Source organism: Sapajus apella, unplaced genomic scaffold (assembly GCF_009761245.1).
Source record: "Sapajus apella isolate SASKATOON/1434 unplaced genomic scaffold, GSC_monkey_1.0 scaffold62, whole genome shotgun sequence".
Classification (NCBI taxonomy): domain Eukaryota; kingdom Metazoa; phylum Chordata; class Mammalia; order Primates; family Cebidae; genus Sapajus; species Sapajus apella.
Genome location: NW_022437002.1, coordinates 13054813 through 13081094, shown reverse-complemented (window position 1 = coordinate 13081094; position 26282 = coordinate 13054813). Strand labels below are relative to the sequence as shown.

The 26282-nt window shown below is 37.6% G+C and overlaps 1 protein-coding gene across 17 annotated transcripts in view; it reads left to right on the top strand.

Moving 5' to 3' along the window:
- Positions 1-26282, top strand: part of SCMH1 (Scm polycomb group protein homolog 1) — a 237750-nt gene that overhangs the window by 117443 nt on the left and 94025 nt on the right. For all 17 annotated transcript variants that reach the window (XR_004259472.1, XR_004259473.1, XM_032247143.1 and 14 more), the window contains one exon: positions 1869-2112. Coding sequence is in view for 15 of the 17 variants with exons in the window: in XM_032247143.1 (XP_032103034.1) it covers positions 1869-2112 (244 nt within the window). In the remaining 2 variants the exon portion in view is untranslated. The remainder of the gene's footprint in view (positions 1-1868; positions 2113-26282) is intronic.

The window sequence follows — 26282 nt, the reverse complement described above, 5'->3', positions numbered from 1 at the left end:
GACATTAAAGAGGTCACTATCTGATGATAAAATAGAGTTCACCAAGAAGATAAAACAGTCATAAATGTACATGCTCCTAGAAAACATAATCTCAAAGTAAAGTAGAGCAAAATTTGACAAAATTACATGGTAAAACTGGAAAATCAACACATCGCTAGGGAATATTTTAACAGTTGATAAATCAAGCACAAAGAATTAGTATGTCAATCAGCATAAGCTAATCAGTATCAAATAAGTTGGCCAGTTTTTAAAAATCACTTTATTCGTATTTAACAGCAACAGTTAAATATGAATGATTTGAAAATGAACTTTTTAAATGCCACTTATGATAGCAGTGGAATTGTAATTTGCCTAGAAAAAAATGTTAGTAAAAAAGCATGAGATATTTATGGAGGAAATTGTAAAATATATGTTAGAGAAATCTACATTAAAGAAATCTTGGCTAGGCACAGTGGTGGCTCATGCCTGTAATCCTAGCACTTTGGGAGGCCAAGGCATGCAAATCACTTCAGTTCAGGAGTTCGAGACTAGCCTGGGCAACATGGTGAAACCTCATCTCTACAAAAAATCCAAAAATTATCTGGGCATGGTGCCATGTGCCTGTAATCCTAGCTACTTGGGAGGCTGAGGTAGAAGGATTGCTTGACTCTGGGAGGCAGAGGTTGCAGTGAGCCAAGATCATACCACTGCACTTTAACCTGGGCGACAGAGCCAGACCCTTTCTCCAAGAAAGAAGGAAAAAGAGAGAGATATATATATTATGGATGGGAAGGCTTGATAATAAATAACAAAGGCTATTTCCACCCAAATTCATCTATAAATTCATTGCAATTCCAGTCAAAATTCTAATAGGGTTTGTATATGGAACTTGAAAAACTGATTGAAATTTACATGAAAGATGGGGAATGAATAGCCAAAACAATATTGAAGAATGACAATGTAGGGGGACTTTTCTATCAGATATCCATTTAATAAGACTACATTATTGGTACAGGATCAGACAGTAAGATTAAGGGAACAAAATATAATGTACAACACAGTTTTGAAACTTGATCTATGTAGGCACATTACAAATTAGCACCCAGGAACTCTCCACACTTCTGGTGGAAAAGAAAGTATACAATGTTACAACCACTTTGGAGGACAAATTAACAATATTTGATAAAGCAGAAGATGGATATATCTCCCCTATAACCCAGGAATTCTCCACCTAGATGTATAACCTAAAGAAACCTTCCCACATGTATACAAAGAAGTGCAAGAATGGTGGCTAAAACTCTTTTGAAATAGTAAACAATTGGAAAGAACTTTAAGTGTCCAAAGGAGAATTAATAAAATTTTATATATACATGCAATGAAATACTACAAGGAATTAAAATGAACCAGAGCTAAATCTGTCAACATGGCAAATTTCGAAAGCGTAATGCTGAATGAAAAAGCACAACAATATATACAATGATATATACAGTATAATACCATTTATATAAAATTTAAAAGCAGACAAATGAGTATGTATATGTATATAAGCAGACAAATGGGTATGTGTATATAAAACATGCATGGGTAGCTGTTACCTCCATGGTAGGTAGAAGGGGAATGGAATATGGGAAGGGCACAAAGGAAGATTCAACTTTATCTGCAACCTTTTATTTCCTTTATTAAAAATCTGAAGCAAAGTTGTCAAAATGTTAGGATTAATAAAGCAATATTTTGGTATACTCTGAAATTAATTTAATAGAAAGACTGTGTCTCCATTATAAATCTTATATAGCAGTCACTTTTTAATCATCCAAATTAGATAGTAGTCTATTGCAATACATGGCCTCTCTTTGTGTGTCTAGGTCTGTCTATTTCTGTTTCTCATCTAGGAGCCACCCTCGCCTTCCCACAACTTCTTCAAAATGGGAATGAAGCTAGAAGCTGTGGACAGGAAGAACCCCCATTTCATTTGCCCAGCCACTATTGGGGAGGTTCGGGGCTCAGAGGTGCTTGTCACTTTTGATGGGTGGCGAGGGGCCTTTGACTACTGGTGCCGCTTCGACTCCCGGGACATCTTCCCTGTGGGTTGGTGTTCCTTGACTGGAGACAACCTGCAGCCTCCTGGCACCAAAGGTAAAAGCCATCTACAAACAGGTTCTTGAAATCAGGACCCCGATGAGATGATAAGGAAGAATACCCCAGGTCTGTTGTGATCGTGTCTTCACCAGTATACTTCACTAGTATGCTTGGGAGGAGCGAGGGCCAGCAGCTTAGGTAAAACGAAGGTCTACCAGGGAGCAATTAGATACAGTGAGTATTAAGTGTCAGATGAAGCCACATATGGCATTTGGGATAAAGTAATAATTCCTTGCTCTAAATATCCTTGTTTATTCTCAAGCAGCTAGGTTTTCATCTCTCTTACTTTTGTCCCTAACCCATTTCAAAGTTTGAGTACTAGTATTCCTAAGGTACACACCTTCCTCTGACCTTAGGGGCATTGGATAAGAGCTGGAGTAACACTACATGTAAAAATAGTTGAGAAGCACCATAGCAGGATGGAAAAAGAACAAGCTTTGAAGTAAGATAGATGTGGGTTTGAGGTTCATCTCTGCCCTTTATCAGCTATGTAGCTTTGGGCAGTTAATTCACCTCCTTAAACTACAAATTCCACATCATGAAGTAGAAAACCTACTTCCTGAAGTTATTGTGAGGAATGAATGAGATTATATGGGTAAAATGCTTACATCTGATGAATAGCAAGTGGTAAACAAATTTTTTATTGTGTTACTGCTGGTATTATGTTATATTCTATATTATAATTATATCATATATTATACTACATGATTATTACAATATGCTATATTATTATTATTGTTATATTATTACAAAACTAACCACTACCAATGAGAGTATATATAAAGTACTAGAATAGAGCCACAGACTAAATGAACAATAAAATTATACAGATGATGACAGTGAAGATCATCCAGAATAATTTTGAGGTAGCTGCTTTTAGTAAAGATAATGATCTTATCCTTTTAAGTCTAAAAAGTACTGGGGAATCTGAGGGAATGAAAAGTCAGCCCTCTTATTGTCTAAGGAGCTCTTTTCTAAACCTCTATTGAATTCATTCATTCAATTAACCAAATATTTATTGAGCACCTAATTGTAACCCAAGCTGAGAATATACTAGTGACAAAAATGAACAATATTGCTGTGCTCATGACACTTCCATTCTAGTTGGGTGAAACAGATGGTAAACATTTAAATGAAGAAACAAGATAATTTCATATAGATAATTTTTGTAGACAAAAATTAATTTCTCCTAGGGAAATAAAGTAGGATAGTGACAGTGAAGGTATAATTATAAAGGAGGTTTTTTTTTGTTTAATAGCTTTATTGAAATATAATTGACATAAGATATATGGCATGTATTTAAAGTGTACAATTTGAAAAGTCTTGACATATATATACATCCATGAAACCGTTACCACAGTGAAAATAATGAACATATTTATCATTCACAAATGTTCTTTGTAGAGAGGAAACTTGTTTAGATAGAATTTCTTTTCAAGAAAATTGTCTGAAAAATTGATACTTGAATTGAGACCTTAATGACGAGAAGGAGTCGTCCAAGGAAAGAGACTTCCAAGCAGTCAGAAGGGACAGCTGATATAATGATGCTGAGATATAAATGAGTTTGCCATGTTCCAAGGGCAGAAAGCAGATTGCTGTGACTAGAATGCATTGCCTGAGCAAGAAAGTGGTATAAGCGGGCTGGGTGCGGTGGCTCATGCTTGTAATCCCTGCACTTTGGGAGGCCAAGGCAGGTGGATCACCTGAGCTTAGGCATTGGAGACCACCCTGGCCAATATGGTGAAGTGCCAATACCTACTAAAAATACAAAAATTAGCCAGGCATAGTGGTGCACGCCTGTAATCCCAGCTACTCAGGAGGCCAAGGCAAGAGAATCGCTTGAACCCAGGAGGCAGAGGTCACAGTGAGCCAAGATCACACCAATGCACTCCAGCCTGGGTGACAGAGCGAGACTCCATGTCAAAAAAAAAAAAAAAAAACAAGTGGTACAAGATGATGTTGGAGAAGTGGGCAGGCACCACATCATGTAGGACCTTGTAAACCAGCGTGGAAATACTGGATTTTATTTTAAACATATTAAGGAACCATTAGAAGGTACTAAGCCAGGGAAGTGACAAGATTTGATTTACTTTAAAAAACTCACTTGGACTTGTATCCAGAATATGAAAGGACCCTTGTAACTCAACAACAAAAAGACAAATAACCCAATTTAAAAATAAGCAAAGGATTTGGATAGATATTTCTCTAGGTAACATACACAAATAGCCAATAAGCACTTGAGATGCTTAATATTATTCATCATTAGGGAAATGTAAATCAAAGCCACAGTGAAATACCACTTCACACCCATGGATATGGCTATAACCAAAAGATGGGCAATAACAAATGTTGCTGAGGATGTGGAAAAATTGGAAACCTTGAACATTGCTGGTGAGATTGGAAAATGCTATAGCCACTTTGGAAAACAGTTTGGAAGTTACTCGAAATGTTAAAGAGTTACCATGTGACCCAGTAATTCCACTCATAGATATATACCCAAAAGAATAGAAAACATATACAAAAGCACATAACGAATGTTCATGGCAGCATTATTCCCAGCAACCAAAAAGATAAAACAACCCAAATGTTAATCAGCTGATAAATGGATAAATAAAATATTATATATCTATAAAACAAAATACTAATTGGCAATAATAAAGAATAAAGTACTAATATATGCTACAATATAGATGTACCTTAATAACATTATGCTAAATGAAAAAGCAAGTCACAAAAGATAGTCACTGATGATTACATTTATGTGAAATGTCCAGAATTACCAAATACACATAGACAGAAGTAGATTTGTGGTTGCCAGTGGCTAGAGGGAGGGAAAATGGGAAATGACTGCTATTGGGGTTTCTTTTGAGGATGATGAAAATATTTTAAAATTAGATAGGGATGATGTTTGCACAATTCTGTGAATATCTTAGAAAGCACTAAAATGTAGGGTGAATTCGTGGTATGTAAATTACGTCAATAAAGCCGTTACCTGAAAAAATCACTTGAGCTGGTCTGTGAAGAATGAGTTGTACCGTGGTAATTGCAGACAAGGAAGAAATGAGGGTTGCTTGGATTAGGATAGTCACACTGAGGTGGAGAGAACCTGGGGCAGAATGAAAGGGAAACACACTTCTTGGCTCAGGAAAGTGTCACTCCTTTCTGTGCTGCAAGAAACAAGTACCCTGGGGTCAGTATGGTAATCCATTGTGAAGAAGCCCTGTGAGGTAATAGCTCTATGGAAGCAGAAAGAAGAAGGGTGCCTTGGAACTGATAACAGAGTCCTTTTCATTTACTTGAGACTAAAACAGGATAAGCTTTGGTAGTCTGGGCGATATTCAGTTAAAAGTTGATTTTCTTACTTTCATGCCTAGGGTATTTTCTGTTCTTTTGACTGATAAATTTAGGGTCCTTAGGTGGTTCTCCAGAGCCAACAGAGCTGACAGTCTTTGTGTCCAGGTTGCTGGATATGCATTCCTTTCTGGCTGCCAATCTTACTGATAATAAATATGATTCACTCTGTGGCTGAAGCTTCCAGAGAAGTTTGCTGTTTTCCTTTCTTCTGTGTGTCTCTGGAGACCTTAGGTTTTTAGTAGAAGATAGTCAGAGGAGCAGGCTCAGAAGGTAGAAAGAGACCTTCTTCCAGGTGACATTTCCAGATCGGGTGCTTCAGTCATCATTCCAGCAGTTAGGTTGTTCTCTCTGACAACTTTCTCTTCCCACGCTTCACACTCTCAGTAGGTCCTACAAAAGCACTTTCTGTAACAGCTGAGGTTTGGCCAGCCATCTCAATGTCCTGGCTAAGGTGCAAGTGATGCAATGTGGAAAAAATGTGTAACCAATTCATTTCACAAAACAAGTTGTTCTCAGTGCACAAGCCTGTTCTTTTTCTAATCATACTATTTCCTCCTTCTTTCCTACCTTCTGGTCATTAGTATGCAAATGTTAAAAATTCAGATGAAGGTAATGTTTCTTGCTCATGGTAAATAGGGAAAAAAATCAATATTTATTTGATGTTCTTTTATACACAGAATTTCATTTTATCCTCTGATAACTCTGAATAAGGTATAATTATTTTCAGATACAGTTTATTTATGAGAAAATTGAAGCTCGGATAATTAAATGACTTCTCTCTGTTGATATCTGAGTCTAGAAAGTGAAACCATAGAGATCTTTTAGTAGAGCCGGCTGTCAGGACCAGTATCACAGAGGCATATTGCTTTCACACTTGTCTCCCTGATACTCTTCCCATTCTTCTTTGCCCCTCTTCAAAGCTTCATTTGAGACCCTGGATTTTGGCTTCCAAATCCTGATTTTAAAAATTAGGAAAGAAGCAGTATGGTGTAATATCAGAGCACTGAACTGGGTTCTAGTCCAAACCAGGCTACAAACTTGTTTTATGTCACTGAGCAAGTCACTCTTACATATGAGAGGCTGAACTACATGATCCCTAATGGCCACTTTTATCTCTGTAATACTATATCATTTAATGATCTTGGGTATAGATAGCAGGTGACTCCTGTGCCTGTGTCTGCTATATAATTTTAGATTGATCAGCTCACCTACCACCTATCTCTGCCTTTTTGAAGTAATCCTGTGTGCCAACTGTCTGCTGCCTCTCTTTTTCTCCTTTACTAAGCCAAGTAGTATCCCTTTTCGTGGCCAAACTCCTGCGGTCAAGCCAGCTCTGATGGGTAGTAACTACCAAGCTTCCAACTAATCCAGAGTACTTGGTTATAAAAGGCAGAAGCTTTTTATTTTTAGCCACTTATTTTTTGTGACTTAAAACTGAAACAGATACATGCTTTACTTTTTAAATTTAAAAAGCAAAATGAAGAATTCAGTACATATGGCATGCCTATGATGCTAATCATACCTTTAGCCATCATCATAATCCACTTGACTTCCCCTTGCTCTGATTTCAGTTTGGGAAAGCCAGTTTCAGACTATACCTTAGCTTCCTATGTAGATTTACAGCAGGAAGAGAACATGAGACCCAAACTACTTTACATTTTATTATAAATTAATATGTTGCTATTCTGGATTAGTACATTAGTCTCTTGTGACTTCATATGTTGTAAATTGGATCTGTCTGCTCTCTACATGCTAATCCAAATCTGTTAGAGTACATGGTCAGCCAGTCCTCTTTTACCCTCTCAGCCTACCCTTTCTGCCTGTGACATGTATCTTTGTACAAAGCAAAAACTTCACAATCTGATTCAACATTGTGGCTCATGTGCAGAATTCTTACCCTGATCTGGAGGGTAATAATTCGATGCTTAAAAACAAAACTTCTAAAATATCTCTTCCTTTTCTTCTTTGCAAAGTGCTTTTCTAAAGAATGTTCTCTTTTTGTTATAAAACCACATAGGAAATTATGCCATAATCACTTTGGGATTCTGGGCAGAAAGAATTAATTAAATTGTAATCCTAGACTACAGAGAGAAAAACTAGGGTAGAGGCAAGAATAATACAACTAAGGCTAATGTGTAGACATGTCTCAACATGAGGTCAGCTGATAGACTGTCTGATCTTCTTCATCCATCCATTCATTCAAATTCTATCTATCAAATTATAATTAAGTGCTAGTTATTGGTTCAGTTGATGGGGATTCTGCCGTTAGTGTTTATAGTTTTGCATATAGACCAATAAAGAATTATGACTTTGGAGGAATAAAGTACAGAGGGACCCCAACCTAGGTTGAGGGGATTGGAGGTTGGAGATCTTTATAACCTCCCTTGAGCCAAGCATGTCTAACATGGGCTGCTCTACAGCTATTGGGTAGATGAATGAATAAAGGACAAGATTTCCAAATGAAGGCTTCCAAATGAAGTGATGTCTAAGCTGAAACCTTAAAAAAGGGAAGATAGAGAAAAAATTCTAGCTAGCAGTGGGAACAGATTATTGTAAGCCCAGAAGTTTTTTAGAAAAAAAAAAGTATGGTCAAGGAATTAAAAATAGTTAAATGGCTAGATTGTAGGGTATAAGGAGAGGAGCAGAAAGAGATAAGGCACAGAAGAGGAAGGCACAGAATGCTTCCCTAAGAGACTGTCTTAAGGATCTGGATCTTTACCTTACGAGCACTAAGAACTCTATTAGGCCATTCTTGCATTGCTATAAAGAAATACCTAAGGCTGGGTAATTTATAAAGAAAAGAGGTTTAATTGCCTCACATTTCTGCAGGCTGTGTAAACATGGTGCCATATAGCTTGGTTTCTGGGGAGGTCTCAGGGAGCTTTTACCCATGGTGGAAGGCAAAGCCAGAGCAGGCACATCACATTGTGGGGAGGAGATTGTCACACTTTACAACAACCAGAACTCACTGACTATCTCAAGGACAGAACCATTCCATGAGGAATCCACCCCCATGACCCAAACACCTCCCACCAGGCCCCATCTCCAAGGTCAGGGCTTACAACTTGACATGAGATTTGGGCAGGGACAAAATATCCAAACTAAATCAAGTTAGTGTAATCCCAGCACTTTGGGAGGCCAAGTCGGGTGGATCATCTGAGGTCAGGAGTTCAAGACCAGCCTGGCCTGACCAACATGGCAAAAACGCTGTGTCTACTAAAAATACAGAAATTAGGTGGGCATGGTGGCTGCACCTGTAATCCCAGCTACTCGGGAGGCTGAGGCAGGAGAATAGCTTGAACTCAGGAGGCAGAGGTTGCAGGGAGCCGAGATTACGCCACTCCACTCCAGCCTGGGTGACAGAGCAAGATTCTATCTAAAAAAAAAAAAAAAGAACTTGAATGAGCTTTTAAGTAGTAGAGTTACAGCTCAGATTTGTGTTTTAGAAGCACCGATCTGGCAACAATGAAAGGATGGGTGGCTTCCAGATGCAGGAGTCAGGGATGCCAGTTAACAAGCTGTTATAATATTCCAGGTGAGAGAGAAAATTAAAGCAGTGACATTGTGGTGAGGATAAGATGGAGGGGACATACTTTGAATAATGCAAAATACAAGTTCTTAAAGTATATCACCTATTGTGATCATTTTATTTATTTAACAAACAAGCCCTGTACGATTTAAAATAATGCCAGGTTTTCAGTATAAGCATTAATGAGGAGCTAAAATTCTTCTCTCTGCCATGTCTAGGGAGTTGGGATACTCTTCTATCTGGAGTCCATGTTAAATGGAACTAATTTATTAACTGCCTCTTTATGTCCCCACCACTTGGCACATGCCAATTATTCAGTAATATCTGTTAACTGAAATAGGTTATACTATCTGTATGTTCTGATTCCATTTCTATTTACCCTCATCTAAAGCCATTATTCAGATATTCACTTAATTACAAAAAATGAGAGGAGTACTCACATCTACGACAATTTTGACAGATTAAAAGCTATTTACGCTAAGGTTACAGTTTTTTAATTTTGGAAAACTGATGGTCAAAAGTAAGAGTGGCACAGGGTACTAAGATTTGTTTCCAGAGCCTACATTCACCCACCTCTCAGTTACTAAACACATGTACACCTCCACACCTGGACCACCCCCTGCCCTTCTACCCAACTGCTTTTTTTAATAAGCTACAACGAGCAGGAGGGTGTAGTCTCTACAGGTTCGGTAGCTAATATGCCCCTCTTGTCTCCCGAGAAGATGTGTTCAGTAGTTCACTGTCAGAAAAGATATGAGCATGTTTGTTAATAAGTGAAGCAAATTCTTTTTTTGTTTGTTTTTATTGATAAGTAATAATTATACATTTTGATGAGGTACATGTGACATTTTGATACATGTGTACAGTGCTTAATGGTCAAATCAGGGTAATTGGGATATCTGTCACCACAAACATTTATCATTTATTTGTAGGTTGAAAGATTGCAAATCAAAACTAACTTTTTGGTTCCTTTAATGAGAAGAGCCACTCAGCTGCTGTTTTCCTTTTTACCTTCAAAGATATATTGTGTCCAGACCTTGCCTGTGTTTTTATGCCATTTCCTCCTTACACACACACACACACACACACACGCACACACACACACACAGTCTCTGTCCTTATTTCAGCCGTGGCCTTGTGATCTCGTCATATCTGGTAAGTCTGTCCTTTATTCATCTGTCTATCCACAGTCGTAAAGCAGCTCATGTTAGCAGTGCTAGGCTCAGTGGAGGTTATAGACAAGTGTCTACCTCCTCAGTTGACTGAATGATTGAAATGCAAAAATTGGTGGCAAATGCATAGCACCATGTAGCACGTAATAGATGCCCACTGTGCATTAGTTGCATCTGAATCAAGATGCCCAGGCCTCCCAAGAAAAGGGAACTGCACACAGTGCTCTATTTTGGTCAGGAAAAATAAATATGAGATGAGGCTTGTGCAGTGAACCAGTACTCTCATAACTGGTTTTTTCTTGATTATATGCTTGTGGTACACAAATAGAAGTAGGAAAATGGAGAATTGAAATGAGTGGCAGTAGATTATGAAGCAGAGAATCTGGATTCTCCCACTGATTGTAATTAAATCTGCCCAAGGGACCAAAAAAAAAAAAAAAAATCCCATTCCATACCTCTCTTCCAGAATCCTTAAGCTGCCCTTTCGACTCTGCCCATTCTCTCTCTTGCCCTTACAAACTCCAGATGCCTGAGAATGGTAGCAGTTTTTGACCTGTATAATGAAACAATTGGCATCTCTCAAGCTCTTTGAAATAGTGAGATGTGTTTTACACAGTTCATAAATTTGACCACATTTGCTGTTTTCTTGGGAATACATAGAACCCATATAGCTTTTTTTTGGCAAGCTTTTATTGTAACACCTACTGTGCCAGCAACAATACATATCAGTTTACAAAATCCCCAATTTTAAATAAGTGTTAGTGATTTTTAGGAAAATGTTACTGAAAACCAGTGATAAACTGTGTTACTAAATTTTTTCCCTTGGGCTGGGTGCAGTGGCTCATGCCTGTAATCCCAGCACTTTGGGAGGCCAAGGCAGATGGATCACCAGAGGTCAGGAGTTTGAGACCAGCCTGGCCAACATGGTGAAACCCCATCTCTACTAAAAATACAAAAAAAAAAATAGGCATGGTTGCACACTCCTGTAATCCTAGCGACTCAAGAAACTAAGACAGGAGAATCAGTTGAACCCAGGAGGTGAAGGTTGCAGTGAGCCGAGCTCATGCCACTGCACTCTAACCTGGGTGACAGAGTGAGACTCTGTCTTAAAAAATAAAATATTTGGGCTGGGCACAGTGGCTAACACCTGTAATCCCAGCACTTTGGGAGGCCAAGGGGGCAGATCACGAGGCCAGGAGATCAAGATCATCCTGGCCACCATGGTGAAACCCTGCCTCTACTAAAAATTTAAAAAATCAGCTGAGTGTGGTGGTGCATACCTGTAGTCCCAGCTCCTCAGAAGGCTGAGGCAGGAGAATCAGTTGAACCTGGGAGGTGGAGACTGCCGTGAGCTGAGATCATACCACTGCACTCCAACCTGGGCAACAGAGCAAGATTCTGTCTTAAAAAAAAAAAAAAAAAAAATTCTTACCTTGATCGCCTAGATTATTTTTGAGGAAATATTACAGTTATAAATGAGAGTTTCTGAATCTCAATAATGACTTACTAGAAGAAAAACAAAACATAAACATTTATATATGTTAAGAAGATGAGAAAAACCTGGCAAACTCAAACCAAGCAAAGAAAAAAGGAGGTAATATGGCAAGAAGGCAGGATTGTGGTTGTAAGCTGTTAAAATTTATTGTCTTGTGCTAAGGAAGGCTGGAATGTTTTGGACTATGTGGCTGACTAGCAGGTGCTTCCTCACCATGTGATTTCATGCCACTTGTCTGAATGACCTAAGCTTGACTAGACATTAGCAGACCATCTTCTAAGATATAGCCCTGCACTGTGAAACTGCTCCTGAATCATCTTACCTACTGCTGTAGAAAACTAGGTTAGTTATACCTTTTAGTTTCAGTAATATGAGGCTTTTGAAGTTTGTGGTCCTACCACGCATGATTTTAGTTATCTCTTTGCTTTCCCCAACTCTCTGCAGATGTATCAGCTGAAGTCCCCAAGAAAATGTGACATGTCTTTGTAGTTGCAGAAGTCCTCTACCCATGTTGTAGAAATAACTCAGGAGGGGAAAAAGGAGCTGGATATGAAGTAACAAAGGTGTTAACTGAGCTGGATAGGAGCAGGAGGCAACCCATGCTGTTTAAGTGAACTGGAATTTAGAAGACTGGAGTTTCAACCTTTGCATCAGCCCAGCTGGCAGCACATAGCTGAACCCAGCCAAGTTGAGCAAAGCTAATAAAGAACATATCCTCGTAATTACTATGCCAAGGCCAATGATATACTGCTGTGAATGAAAAATAAGATTCTAGTCCAGGAAACTGATAAACCAAATGGGCTTTCCCCAGCTTTTTATCTTTTCCATTGTTCATGTTTTCCCATGCCATGTAGACACACATACACATCTCTTACATTTTATGAATGTAAGATACCGTGTGTTACATTTTATGAATTTATTCCCAATTCCCTATGCTCTGTTGTTGCTATAGAGAAGAGAAATCTGATGGTGAATTCTTTTGGGCAGCTAAGACTCCTAAGGATTATTTAGAGAAACCTGGAAGGCAGCAGAGGCCTAGTGTCCTTCATTATTATAACTAAGCATGTTTAGTGCTTTATGTCTTTTATTCAGGTATACACTCTTGTTTTATTCATTGGTTTCAGAGTAACATAGTGGAAAGAACATAGACTTCGGAGACCGAAAGATCTAGGTTCAACTCTTAGCTTTAGCTGTGTGGTCTTCAGCAAGTCTTTTAACTTCTCTTAGTTCAGTTTCTCCAAGTACAGTAAGATAGTTGACTCAGGAAAAAGTATTGTGTAATTGTTATTTGTAAGCTCAACTAGCTACTTTTTTCATGGAGTATTATCTTTACTTGAAAAAAACGACTGACTTGGATATTTGGCAAACATTTTCTCCAAAATGAAATGATTGGTCACTTCAAGGAAGACAACCTATAAGCGTTTTCTGTCAATTATAAATTTAAGGTTTCAAATAAAAGTTAATATTTTGAAAAATGTGTATCCACCAGCATAAGTTTTACATCTTATCAATACATACCGAATTCAAAGTTACTCTTTACCATTTCTCTCCCATCTAAAAGTTACATTGGTTAAGATTCAGTTATTTGCAGTACTATTACATGTGAGATATGAGGAAAGTATAAAGTCATAGAATCTTAGAGTCTCAGGGCTAGAGAAAATCAAAATCAATCTCCCACCTAATTTAAGACTCATCTTGAAACCATCCCTATAAATGCTCATTTGCCTTTGCTTAAATGCTTCCACAGGCAGAGATTATAACCTCCCAAAGGAGCACTTTAAATTTGTGATAACTCAGTGTCTGAAACTACTGTTTTTTACTTTAAGCTGAAATATGCTTTCACACCCAGTATCTATCCATTGGCTCTAATTTGGTTTTTGTTTCACCTAAAACCTTTCACATTCTCTTGTTTTACTAGGCCTTTTTTTCTCTGCTATTTTTGGGGTTTTGTTGTTGTTTTTGTTGTTTGTTTTGTTTTTTGTTTTTTTTTGAGACAGAGTCTCCCTCTGTTGCCCAGAGTGGAGTGCAGTGGTGCAATCTCAGCTCACTGCAACCTCTGCCTCCTGAGTTCAAGCAATTCTCCTGCCTCAGCCTCCCAAGTAGCTGAGACTACCGGCATGTGCCACCACGCCTGGCTAATTTTTGTATTTTTAGTAGAAACGGGGTTTCACCATATTGGCCAGCTAATCTCGAACTCCTGACATTGTGATCCGCTGACCTCAACCTCCCAAAGTGCTGGGATTACAGGCATGAGCCACCACGCCCAGCCTTTCCCCACTGTTTTTGAAATTGGATAGTTTCTAAGCACCTCCTAGTCTTGAGCTGTCTTCTCTTTTTCTTTTTTTTCCTGCTCCCTAACCCTAGGTTCAGCTTTGACTTTAGAGCTCTCTTCTCTTGATCCATTAAGTTTAAAATGCTGTGCCTAGAATAAACTCCAGACTGCAGGGATGGCCTCATTAATGTGAAATGGAGAGACATTCTCATTTCTCTTTAAAAAGGACTATACTGTGACTTCACATGTTAAAGATAAGGGATTGTGTTTTTATATTTTTATATTCTATAATGGTTATGGTAGATGCTTAATGTTACTCCTTGCCTAGTCTCAGCACAAGCTGAACCAAACTTCGAGACATAATGGCCATGTTAGATGAGGGAATTTTCTGATAGTTTTTTGCTGCCTAGAGGGTAGAAATGGTAATTCACAAGATTTGGAAAGTACCTTTTGTGTTGTTAAATAGAGATGAGATCTCACTATGTTGCCCAGGCTAAATGGAAAGTACTTTTATAATTCTCTTTTATCACAATACCCAGGTTGTGATAAACTTAGTATTTTCCTTATAAAAGTTTTCGTCAGATAATTCCTCTTCTTTCTCTTGTGATAACTTTTCTGCACTCAAATCAACAGGGAAATATAGTATTTGCTCTGTAAAAACAGAAGCCTACATTAGAGCTGAATTCACTCATTTATATGTGATCAATAATCAGAGTATACCTGTAGAAACAGTCTTATTTTGAGCTCTCCATGGAAAAGAATGTAGGTCACATGGAAAAGAATGTATGGTCTAGAATGTAGGCTAGACCATAAAAATGTGTTTAAACTTTTGTTTTTCTCCTGTTTAGAACTAGATTGAACTAATCACCTTTTCTAATGTTGTTTAGAGGATGTTTAATGAGCATCATCTTAATAAGAAAAGAAGTTAACATTTAGCAAACCCATACAAGGTTCCAAAAATACTTTGATACATTATCTCAGTAAACTTCACAAACCTCCTGTGTGATTTACAGTATTTGTCCTTGTTTTACATATGGAAACTGGAGCTCAGAAAGTTTGAGGGGAAGAATAAGAAACTAAAATTTATGGAGTACCTAGGTCATGTTAGACACAATATTTATCATATCCGCATTCTCAAACTTTATCTCAGTTGAACTTCATAGTAACCCATAACTTAAAGAGGTTATTTGCAAGGACTTGAACCTAGCTCCACAGGTTTCTGACTTCAAAGTTTGTGTTCTTTCTCTAATACCACACTTTACTTCTCTATACCTCAAAGAAGATTTAGAGATGACCATTAGGTAGATAAGACTGAGATAATTGTGAATATGGAGTGAATTAATGAATGTTAAAGTACTTTGAGAATTATGAAGTGTAATTCTCATATGACAGGTTTCCAGCTGTGATTTTGGAAATGCATAGTGAGACCTACAGGAAACTTCAGGGCCCTTTTTTAAACCAGCAGCTGGTAGTTTGGATGCATCTGAAATGTGTATTGGAAGTAGAATGAGGATTAGGAGTGGAAGAGAGATCCTTCAAAGTTGCTGATTTGATTTTATTCTGCATCCTGTTTAGATTTGCTGTATTTTTATGGTGAAAATACATACATTTAGAATTAGCCAGCTGGATTCAGTTTAGATAATCCCTGTTTCGTTGGCCGCATCCAGAGCATTATATTCAGGAGCCAGTCAAACATCTGCCTTCTCTCCCTCAGGCCTGATTCAGCATGTTGACCACATCAGTGTCATAGAGCTTCTTCACAACCTGTTTGATCTAATACTTGTTGGCTTTGACATCCACAAGTGTGTTGTTGTCTTCTGTCTTCTTCATGGTTGACCCAGTGGTCAGGAGGGACTTAATAATGACATAGTGGTCAGGGTTATTTATTTTTCCTGTGGGTGCTCTTCCAAGGATATTTGGGCTGCCTCTAGGGCTGCAGTGTCTTGGGCTGCCAGAAGGTTGGTGACACGTAGATTTGTATGTGTGTGTGTGGGTGGGGGGTGCCTGTAGTTACTTTTCAGTACTGTCTTCTTGGTCTTCAAAGACTTTGCTTTGGCTTTGCTTTGGGAGGGATAGGAGCTTCCTTCTTTGACTTTAGTGCCTGCCATCTTGTGAAAATAGAGCTACGTTTGTTATTTTTTCAGAACCATAACATTTACACAGAATTTTCAAAATGGAAGGACCTTTTTAGCAATTTACTGTCACTCCACTTAACCTCCCTTAGCAAATTATTTAACTTCTTTTAGTCTTTGTTTCTTCATCTGTAAGTTGAGACAGTAACAATACCTACTCACAGGGTTGTTGTAAGGAGTTAAGAATTTACATATTAGAACACCTGGCAATACTAAGCACTGAAAAATGTGAGTTATTTTCTAGTCTAATGCTGTTATTTTATTGAAGCCTGGTAAAAAGTCACTTTCTCAAGTTTTACTTGAATTAGTTACCAGATGATGTATGTTGTTTGTATGATAATAAATAAGGTGAGTCTTTTATGAGTAGTATTTAAAAGTTTCAGTTTATGTGTATCACAGAAGCAGGTGCTTATTAAATAGTTGTCAAAATAGAATGAAATATTTAAGAGTTACCCAGAAATATATAAATATATAAAGTTCAAAATAATACCATAGAAACTGAGTAGGTGAAAAAGAGGGAGGATTGGGGAGAACTTACTAGGATTTGTGTCACTTGCTGAAGAATATTTAGAGTTGATAACCAGTTCAAGAGGCAGTTAATTCCAGGGGGCCTAACATGTGCAAGGCACCAGCTAAGAAAAAGAATGATTCCAAAAACTGAAGCACAGGGACTATGTTAAGAAACTGAAATCAAACAAGGTGAAAGAATAGCACGGCTTGTTCTGAATTTACACAGAAAATATTATGAAGAGACCATTGAAGAATTTTAACCAAAGAAATGACATGATCACGTTTGTGTTTTAGACAGGTCTTTATGACCTGTTAGATAAGGGATAGAGGAAATGATGGGTTAGAATAAGTTAGAGGGAGAGAGACTCGTTAGTTCACCATTTGAGTGATTAAGACAAGAGATTTTGAGGATGTATATTAAAGGTGAGGCGATTGGATTGGGGTGAAAAAAAGTGAATGTGATTAGCTGGCTATGGTGGTACATGCCTGTAGTCCCACCTACTTGGGAGACTGAGGCAGGAGGATTGCTTGAGCCCAGGAGTTCAAGGCTACAATGAACTATGATCATGCCACTATACTCCAGTCTAGGTGACAGAGTGAGACCCTGTTTCTACAAAAGAAAAGAAAAGGAATGAATCCGAGACATTCAGGAGACAGTTTCTCTGGAAAAGATATATATATATATAGATAGATATATATATGCCACATTCCTTAAAGCTTTTGGTGCTAGAGAATCCTAGAAGCAAACTAAGATCAAATGCTAGGGAAACCATGCACTGGATGCCAAACTAAGCAAAGTAATGCTGAGTTGGAGGTAGACCATGTTATTGGCAGAATATACCCGATCTAAGCATGAACAACCAGAAAACTAAGTCTGAAATCAGTCAGCAGAGTTGCAAATTAAGAAGACTAGTTGGCCAGATGAGATTCCAGTAAAAGATACAGTATCTCCCAACCTTAAATGTCAGTACTCTGAGCCAGTATCTGACAAACTAACTTGATTTCTAGATATACATTTTACTTCAAGGACAGTAAACTAATTATGCATTTATTATTTTAGGTAAGGTATTTTTGCCCTTTGGTATACTTAGACATATTGCACATTGCTAAAGCTGGAGCAGAACTGAAGGGTCTTAGAGTGATTAAAAACTAGCATGTTCTTTGAACTAGTTTGAAAGACTGGAAATTATTGCCAGTGTGTATAATCCCTATAGCAATTGGTCCCAGCTAATAGCCCAGTTACTGCCTGTGAAGTGGAAAGCGGTAGGATTGTTTCAGACTAATTATTAGCATGAAAAGCATGAGCAAAAAGGCAGGGAAAGGAGAAAGAGAAAAAAAGATACAGGCCTGCCTGCACTTTGTATAGTCTCATGTTGGTCTGCTTTAGCCATAAAACAGGATTCCCATTGGCCGTATCCTCTACCAGAGCAGAGATTAAGGGTCCCAGAACAATTAGGGTCAACAGCATCATTTTGCCATAGTTACCTGATGGCTGTTTTCATTCTTTTCCTCTTCAATCTACCCTGTTCTTCATCTCCCATATAGCAACATAGTAGCAGAAAGTTCACTACAGTCAGATGAGAACAAGGCTAAAGTGTATTGAGCACTCACTATGTAGCCAGTGCTGAATTGGTCCCTTCAATTGTTATTTCGTGTAATTTTGCAATAATCCATAGGTAAGTACTATTATCTATTTTACAAATGAAGAAACTACAATGCAGAGATACATTCCTCAAAATTACACACTATGTTCAAATGTCCAGCTCTACCTTTGTTAATTTCCTGGGAGATCTTAAGTATTTTTCCTCCATAATGTTTAGTTTCTCCCATCTATTTTTTAAAAAGGTTAAAACAGATGACAAGGTTGCTTCCAACTCTCAGTATTGACTAAGACTCTGTTGGGTAAATCATACAGTTAATAATTAGAATGTCATAAGAGTTCGGTGTCTATTTGTTTGTATTATTGTTAGAATTATTGGATCTAGTGTTAAACTGAGCTTCCTACCTTCCTAATCTTATTTTCTATTGTTAACATTTTGTATATTCTGTTCTGGTTTTTATTTTTTACAGCTTCTTAAAATACAGTTTAATCACACTGTATTTTTACTCTATGCTATCATATTCTGTTTTTCACTAAATATTATATCATCTACCTTGTTCTGTGTTGCTACACAGTCTTTATAACCATCATTTTAAATTACTATGTAAGAGTTGATTGAATGGATATGCAGTTGTTTGCTTAATTATTTTCTTAGTTTAATGGTCCAAATTTTCTTTTTAAATAATGATATGATAAACATACTTAAGCATTTTTCTCAATGCCAAGGAACATATCCTTAAATTAGTTTCCCAGAAATATAAGACGGTGTCAAAGAAAGAATATTTTTAAGAATATTCTACATAGAGCCAAATCTGCTCATTTAAAATGTATATATTTGCATGTTCAACCAAGAATCATCTGTTTAAAATCGACCAGAATATAGCATCAAAATGGCACGTTTTCCTGCTTTCAGCATATTTTTTTGTAGAAAACATAGAGCCAAGGAGCTAAGAGGTCAGCATTGTCATACACCAATTATAGCATTCATAACTACAATAGAAATTGCTGCAAACCAGAGAGAAATAGGTAAATTTTTTTTTTTTTTTTTTGCCAATTTTCTACTTCTCAATATGTGTGCTGTCATTTAGGAATAGGTTTTACTCAGAATTGTGACTGTGGGACTACAGATATTCCCTAGGGGAAAAACCGCACATAGTATATTCAAGGCCTAAAGCTTTGGGGACTAGATGGAACATAGGTTAACCTCTATTCTGAGAATTTGTCATCTGCTAGGGAAATAAAGCATAAACCTCTGAAAAAGCAGTCAAAGCAAACAGAATCTTAGAATCAAATGCTAGAGTGTGGGTTACATTTATTCACTCAACTAACATTTATTGAGCACCTACCACGTGTAAAGCATAATTGTAAGATGTGGGCATAACAGCATAGTCCTTAAGTTGTATTCTTTTTTTTTTTTTTTTTTTTTTTTTTTTGAGACGGAGTTTCGCTCTTGTTACCCAGGCTGGAGTGCAATGGCGCGATCTCGGCTCACCGCAACCTCCGCCTCCCGGGTTCAGGCAATTCTCCTGCCCCAGCCTCCTGAGTCGCTGGGATTACAGGCGCGCGCCACCATGCCCAGCTCATTTTTTGTATTTTTAGTAGAGACGGGGTTTCACCATGTTGACCAGGATGGTCTCGATCTCTTGACCTCATGATCCACCCGCCTCGGCCTCCCAAAGTGCTGGGATTACAGGCTTGAGCCACCGCGCCCGGCCCCTTAAGTTGTATTCTAGTTAAGAGCGACATAAACAGGTAAACAGGTAGCGATCATTTCTCTGGGGAAAAAGACAGGTAAAGCAGAAGAGGGGAATAGACAGTGCCAGGGGTTTGGTGCGATGGGTTGGAGGTATTGTTTTATATAGGATGATGAGGGAAAGTTTCAGTGAAAGGTATCATTTAAGCAGAAATCCTTTTTTTTTTTTCTTTTTCTTTCTTTCTTTTGTCAGACAGAGTCTAACTCCGTCCCCCAGGCTGGAATGCAATGGCACAATCTCAGCTCACTGCAACCTCCCATCTCCCAGGTTCTAGCAATTTTCCTGCCTCAGCCTCCTGAATAGCTGGGATTACAGGCACCCACCACCATGTCCAGCTAATTTTTGTATTTTTAGTAGAGACGGGGTTTTACCATGTTGGTCAGGCTGGTCTTGAACTCCTGACCTCAGGTGATCCACCAGCCTTAGCCTCCCAAAGTGCTGGGATTATAGGCATGAACCACCATGCCCAGCTCTTTTTTTTTTTCCTTTTAAAAAAATTCTTCTATCCACCACTGAGGGAGAAAGAAATTATTTCCTAGTAAAGGGGGTTTGCAAGTTTAAGTGCACCAAAACAATAGTTTGCTTAGTGTAACAGTTCTCAAACTATGCTCCTTGGATCCTTGGGATCCCCAAGACCTTTTCACAGCATCTTTGAGCTCAAAATCAATTTCATAATGTTAACTCTACTTGCCTTTTTTGCTAGGTTAATATTTACATTCAATTATATAAAAGCAATAGTAAGTAAAACTGCTGGCACTTCGACACATATCAGGGCACTGGCACCAACTATAGTAATAGTGATGATATACTTCATTGTCACATGTTGCAAGGGGACCAAAAAAAAAACCAAAAAGCAACTCAAGTACAAGCCAAGCTCACTTAACAGTGTCCTTGATGAAGCAGTAAATAATAATAACTGATGAAGCAGTTATTATTATTATTATCATTATTTCGAGACAGAGTCTTGCTCTGTCGCCCGGGCTGGAGTGCAGTGGCACAATCTCAGCTCACTGCAACTTCTGCCTCCTAGGTTCAAGCAATTCTCCTGCCTCAGCCTCCTGAGTATGTGGGACTACAGGCACATGCCACCACGCCCAGCTAATTTTTTATATTTTTAGTAGAGATGGGGTTTCACTATGTTGGCCAGGCTGGTCTCAAACTCCTGACCTCCCCACCTCAGCCTCCCAAAGTGCTGGGATTACACGCGTGAGCCACCGTGCCCAGCCAATTTGTTGAGTTTATTAAATCCCAGCCTTTGAGTATATAACTTAACATTCTTTGCAATGAAATGAGAAGTATGACTAGTGCAATTCTGCTGCATGCTGATGTACTGTGGTTGCCTGAAGAAAAAACACTTGTATAATCAAGCTTTCAGCTGAACTTTTTTATGAAACTCCATTTTTACTTGAAAGAATGACTAACAAGGCAAACTAGTTATTCAGATTTGGGTGTTTGGCAGACATTTTCTCAAAAATGAACTAAGTGAGCCTGTCACTTTACAGAAAACAACTAATAGAATTTGTTGGCAATGATAAAATTCAAGGTTTCAAATGAAAATTAAAATTTTGGAAACCTTGTGCCTGCCACCATAATCTTGACAGATTCCCCACACTTAAATACTTTTCTGATGAGATTGTGGTGATATCAACTAATATGATTTTTTTATATTGAATAATAAAATATGCTGATATTTGTATAACTCATTGAAACAGTGTTTTACAAATGACCAATGCATGATGTTACAAAATCAGGCATAGATTAAAAATTCAAAGTACAAGATAGACTAAAGGATTTTAATATTAACAGAGTATAAAGATTCTTAGTATGGTTTCAAATTTCACATTTCAACTAACTTTTAAAGAAATTACCACTTACTGAGTTTGGGAGTGACCTTTTTAATTTTTTAAATTTTAAAAATGGTTACTTTTAATATAGGTATGTAATTGTTATTTATTGAGTACATGTGATATTTTGATACAGGCATACAGTGTATAAAGATTAAATCTGGGTTATTGGAATATCTATCACCTCAAGCATTTATTATTTTTTTAGTTTAGTATCAAAGGAGAATATCCACAATTACCTGAAAAGACTATTTGAATACTCCTCCCTTTTCCAACTACATATCTCACGAGTCTGAAGCTTCTTTGTATACTTCAACCAAAAATTATATATGGCAACAGATTGAGTGCAGAAGCAGATATGAGCATCTAACTGCCTTCTATTAGATCAGACATAAGAGATTTGCAAAAATATAAAATATTTCTCTCAGAAAACTTCTATTGTTTTGGAAAATATAGTAATTTTCATAAAAAGGTGTTAACATGTTTTTGTTAAAATTAGTATTTTCTCTAAGTTTTAATTTCTAATATGATAAATGTTGATAGATACAACACATAAAAACTCTTTATGGACCTCAATAAATTTTAAGAGTGTAAAGTGACCTTGACTTTACAGTCTTAAAGAATTTGAGAATCACTAGCAAAAAGGACAATATTGGCCAGGCATGGTGGCTCACACCAGCACTTTGGGAAGGTGAGGTAGGTAGATCACTTGAGGCCAGGAGTTTGAGACCAGCCTGGCCAACACAACAAAACGTCATCTCTATTAAAAATACAAAAATTAGCCAGGCACGGTAGCACATTCCTGTAGTCCCAGCTACTTGAGAGGCTGAGGCACAAGGCTCATTTGAACCAGGGAGGCAGAGGTTGCAGTGAGCTGAGATTGAACCATGTGCTCCAGTCTGGGTGACAGAGCAAGACTGTCTCAAAAAAAAAAAAAAAAAAAAAAAAAAAAAAGTCGGTATTGTTAGAGTACAGTAATCAAGGGAGAGTGGTAGGAAGTAGGCCGCAAAAGTAATGAAGAATCAGATCATATAGGGCTCCGAAGTTCAGCATAAGGACCTTGGCTTTTCTGGGTGAAAGGGGAAGGTATTGACGCTATTCCTCTCCTTTTGAGCAGAGGAATGGTGAGATCTGAAGCATGTTTTAACAGGCTCACTGTGGTAGCTGTGTTGAAATTAGACTAGCGGAGCAGAGGCAAACCATTTAAAAGGCTTATTGCAGTAACCCAGGATAGAGATGATGGCACCTTAGGCCAAAGAAGTATGAAGAGGAGTGATGAAAAACGATCGGATTCTCAGTATATTTTCAAGTTATAGCTCACGGGCTGCTGATAGGACAGGAATATAAGAAGAAGAGAGGAATCAAGGACAACTCCAAGGTTTTTAGCTTGTGCCATTTGAAAGGATAGAATGAGATAGAAAAGTCTTGGGAAGAACAAGTCTAGGGACTGAGATAGGTGAGTCAGAAGTGCAGTTGTAGACATACTATGCTTAGAATGTCTAATAGATTTTCAAATGGGAAATTGTATTAAAAGTAAGAAGTTTAAGGGAAATTTCTAAACTGGTAATATAAACTTAGAAGTTTTAAATATAGGTAGAATTTAAAGCTATGAGGCTAGAGGAGATCCTCTAGGGTTAGGTTCTGAAAATGTGATCCCCAGACCAGCAGCATCAGCACTGCCCAGAAAAGCAAATTCCCAGACCTACTGAAGCAGAAACTCAGAGGCTGGGGCTCAACAATCTGAGTTTTAAAAGCCCTGCAGGCGATTCTGATGCAGACTAAAGTTTAAGAACCACTTACCTACCTGTAATCCCAGCACTTTGGGAGCTGAGGCGGGTGGATCACCTGAGGTCAGGAGTTCAAGACCAGCCGACCAACATGGTGAAACCCCATCTCTTAAAAAAAAAAAAAAAAAAAGAACCACTTACCTAAGGACTAGAGTGTAGACAGAGAAGAGAATCTATCCAATGACAATCCTGAAACATGCCCATAATTTACACATTGGTAAATATTTCATATCTCCCTTTTTCTACAGTATGAACCTTAGCTCCCACCAACATCAATTCTATAATATACATAAAATAGTTTCAGAATTCTATACTCATACCACTATGGAAAAAACTCTAAAAAGAGTTCAAGATTTGTTTACATTTTTTTTCCTCCCTAGATGGAGAATATATAAAGTACCCTGTTCAAAAAATTACTTGAATTACTTTTTTTCCTTCAGTGTAATTATGTTATTCGTTTAAAACACAGTTGTGAATTAGCCAGGCATGGGGAAATAGCTACTCAGCTAGCTACTCAGGAAACTGAGCTGGGAGGATTGCTTGAGCCAGGATTCCGAGGCTGCAACAAGTTATGATTGAGCCACTGCACTCCAGCCTGGGTGACAGAGATCCCTAAAAAAATAAAATATAGTTGGGTTCATTTGTTTCTGTTTGCATTCAGTTTTAGGTTCAGTCTTTTCCTCATCTTTATTGATTTAATTTTATTTTTGAACCCATCTGGGCCTGCTGCTTTTTTGTAGGGTAGTTTCTTGATAACTTTTATTACTTCTTTTATCAAAGTTATCTCTTTAAGCTTTCTAGTTTTACTGGGGTCAATTTCAGTAAACTTTGTTTTCCTAGGAAATTACCTATTCTGTATTGGTGTTTAAATTTACTTGCATAAAAAATACAAAGGAGCTGTTTATGGGTTTTATGAGTTATTTAGTTGACTTTGGTTCTATCAGTCTTGCCCATTTTCACTTACTGTTTGTGTTTTGTTTTGTTTTTGAGAGGGAGTCTCACTCTGTCACCCAGGCTGGAGTGAAGTGGCACGATCTCAGCTCACTGCAACCTCTTCCTCCCGGGTTCAAGCGATTCTCCTGCTTCAGCCACCTGACTAGCTGGGACTACAAGTGCGTGCCTCCATGCCCGACTAATTTTTTGTATTTTTAGTAGAGACAGGGTTTCACCATTTTTGCCAGGCTGGTCTTGATCTCCTGACCTCGTGATCTGCCTACTTCGGCCTCCCAAAGTGCTGGGAATACAGGCAGGAACCACTGCACCCAGCCATCACTTACTGTTTTTATATTTGTGCTGTCTTTTTTAAAATTTTGTATTGATATGTAATTTTGTTTATGGGGTACATATGATATTTTGTTGCATGCATAGAATGTGTAATGACCAGGTCAAAGTATCCATCACCTTAAGTATTTATCATTTCTGTGTTCTGGGAACATTTCAAGTCCTCTCTTGTAGTTATTTTGACATATGCCATACATTGTTGTTAGCTGTAGTCACCCTGCTCTGCTATTGAACATTACAACTTACTCCTTCTATCTAACTGTATGTTTGTACCCATTAACAAACCTCTTTTTATCCCTCCACATCCCACCACACACATACTCTTTACAGCCTCTGGTAACTATCATTCTCGCTACCTCCATGAGATCAACTTTTTTAACTCCCATATATGAGTAACAACATGGAACATTTGTCTTTCTGTGCCTGACTTATTTCACTTAACATAATAAGCTCCAGTTCTACCCATGTTGCTGCAAATGACAAGATTTCATTCTTTGTGGACAAGTAGTAGTCTGTTGTGTATATATGTGGTTTTGATTTGCATTTACCTGATGGTTAGTGATGTTAAGCATTTTCTCATATACCTGCATTTGAAAAAATACCATATATTTTTATGCATTTTTTATGTCTTCTTTGAGAAATGTTTATCCTGTCCTTTACCTACCTCTTAATGGGATTATTTGGTTTTTGCTGTTGAGTTGTTTGAGTTCCTTGTATATTCTGGATATTATTACCTTGTCAGGTGAATAGTTTAAAATATTTCTCCCATTTTGCAGGTTATCTGTTTATTGTTTCATTTGTTGTGCAGAAACTTTTTAGTTTGATGTAGTTTCATTTGTCTATTTTTGTTTTTCTTGTCTCTACTTTTGAGTGCCTAGCCATAAAATCTTTGCCTAGTTCAGTGTCCTGAAGGGATTTCCCTATGTTTTCTTCCATTAAATACATAGTTTCTGGTCTTAAGTTTATGTCTTTAGTCAATTTTGAGTTGATTTTTGTTTATGGTGAAAAATAGGGATTTAGTTTCATTATTCTACATATGGATAGCCAGTTTTCCCAAAACCATTTATTGAAGAGGGTATTCTTTCTATAATGTATATTCTTGGCACCTTTATTAAAAGTCTTTTGGCTTTAATAATGTGGATTTATTTTTGGGTTTATTCTGTTACATTGTTTTATGTGTCTGTCTTTATACCAATACCATAGACGTAGAAGATATTTTGAAGTCAGGTAATTTGATGCCTTTGTTCTTTTTGCTCAAAATTGCTTTGACCATTTGGATTCTTTTTTGATCTCATACAAATTTTAGCATTTTTTTATATTTCTGTAAAAAATGTCATGGGTATTTTGACAGGGATTGCATTGAATCTATAGATTGCTTTGGGTAGTATCATCATTTAAACCATATTAGTTCTTCCAATCCATGAACATGAGATGTCT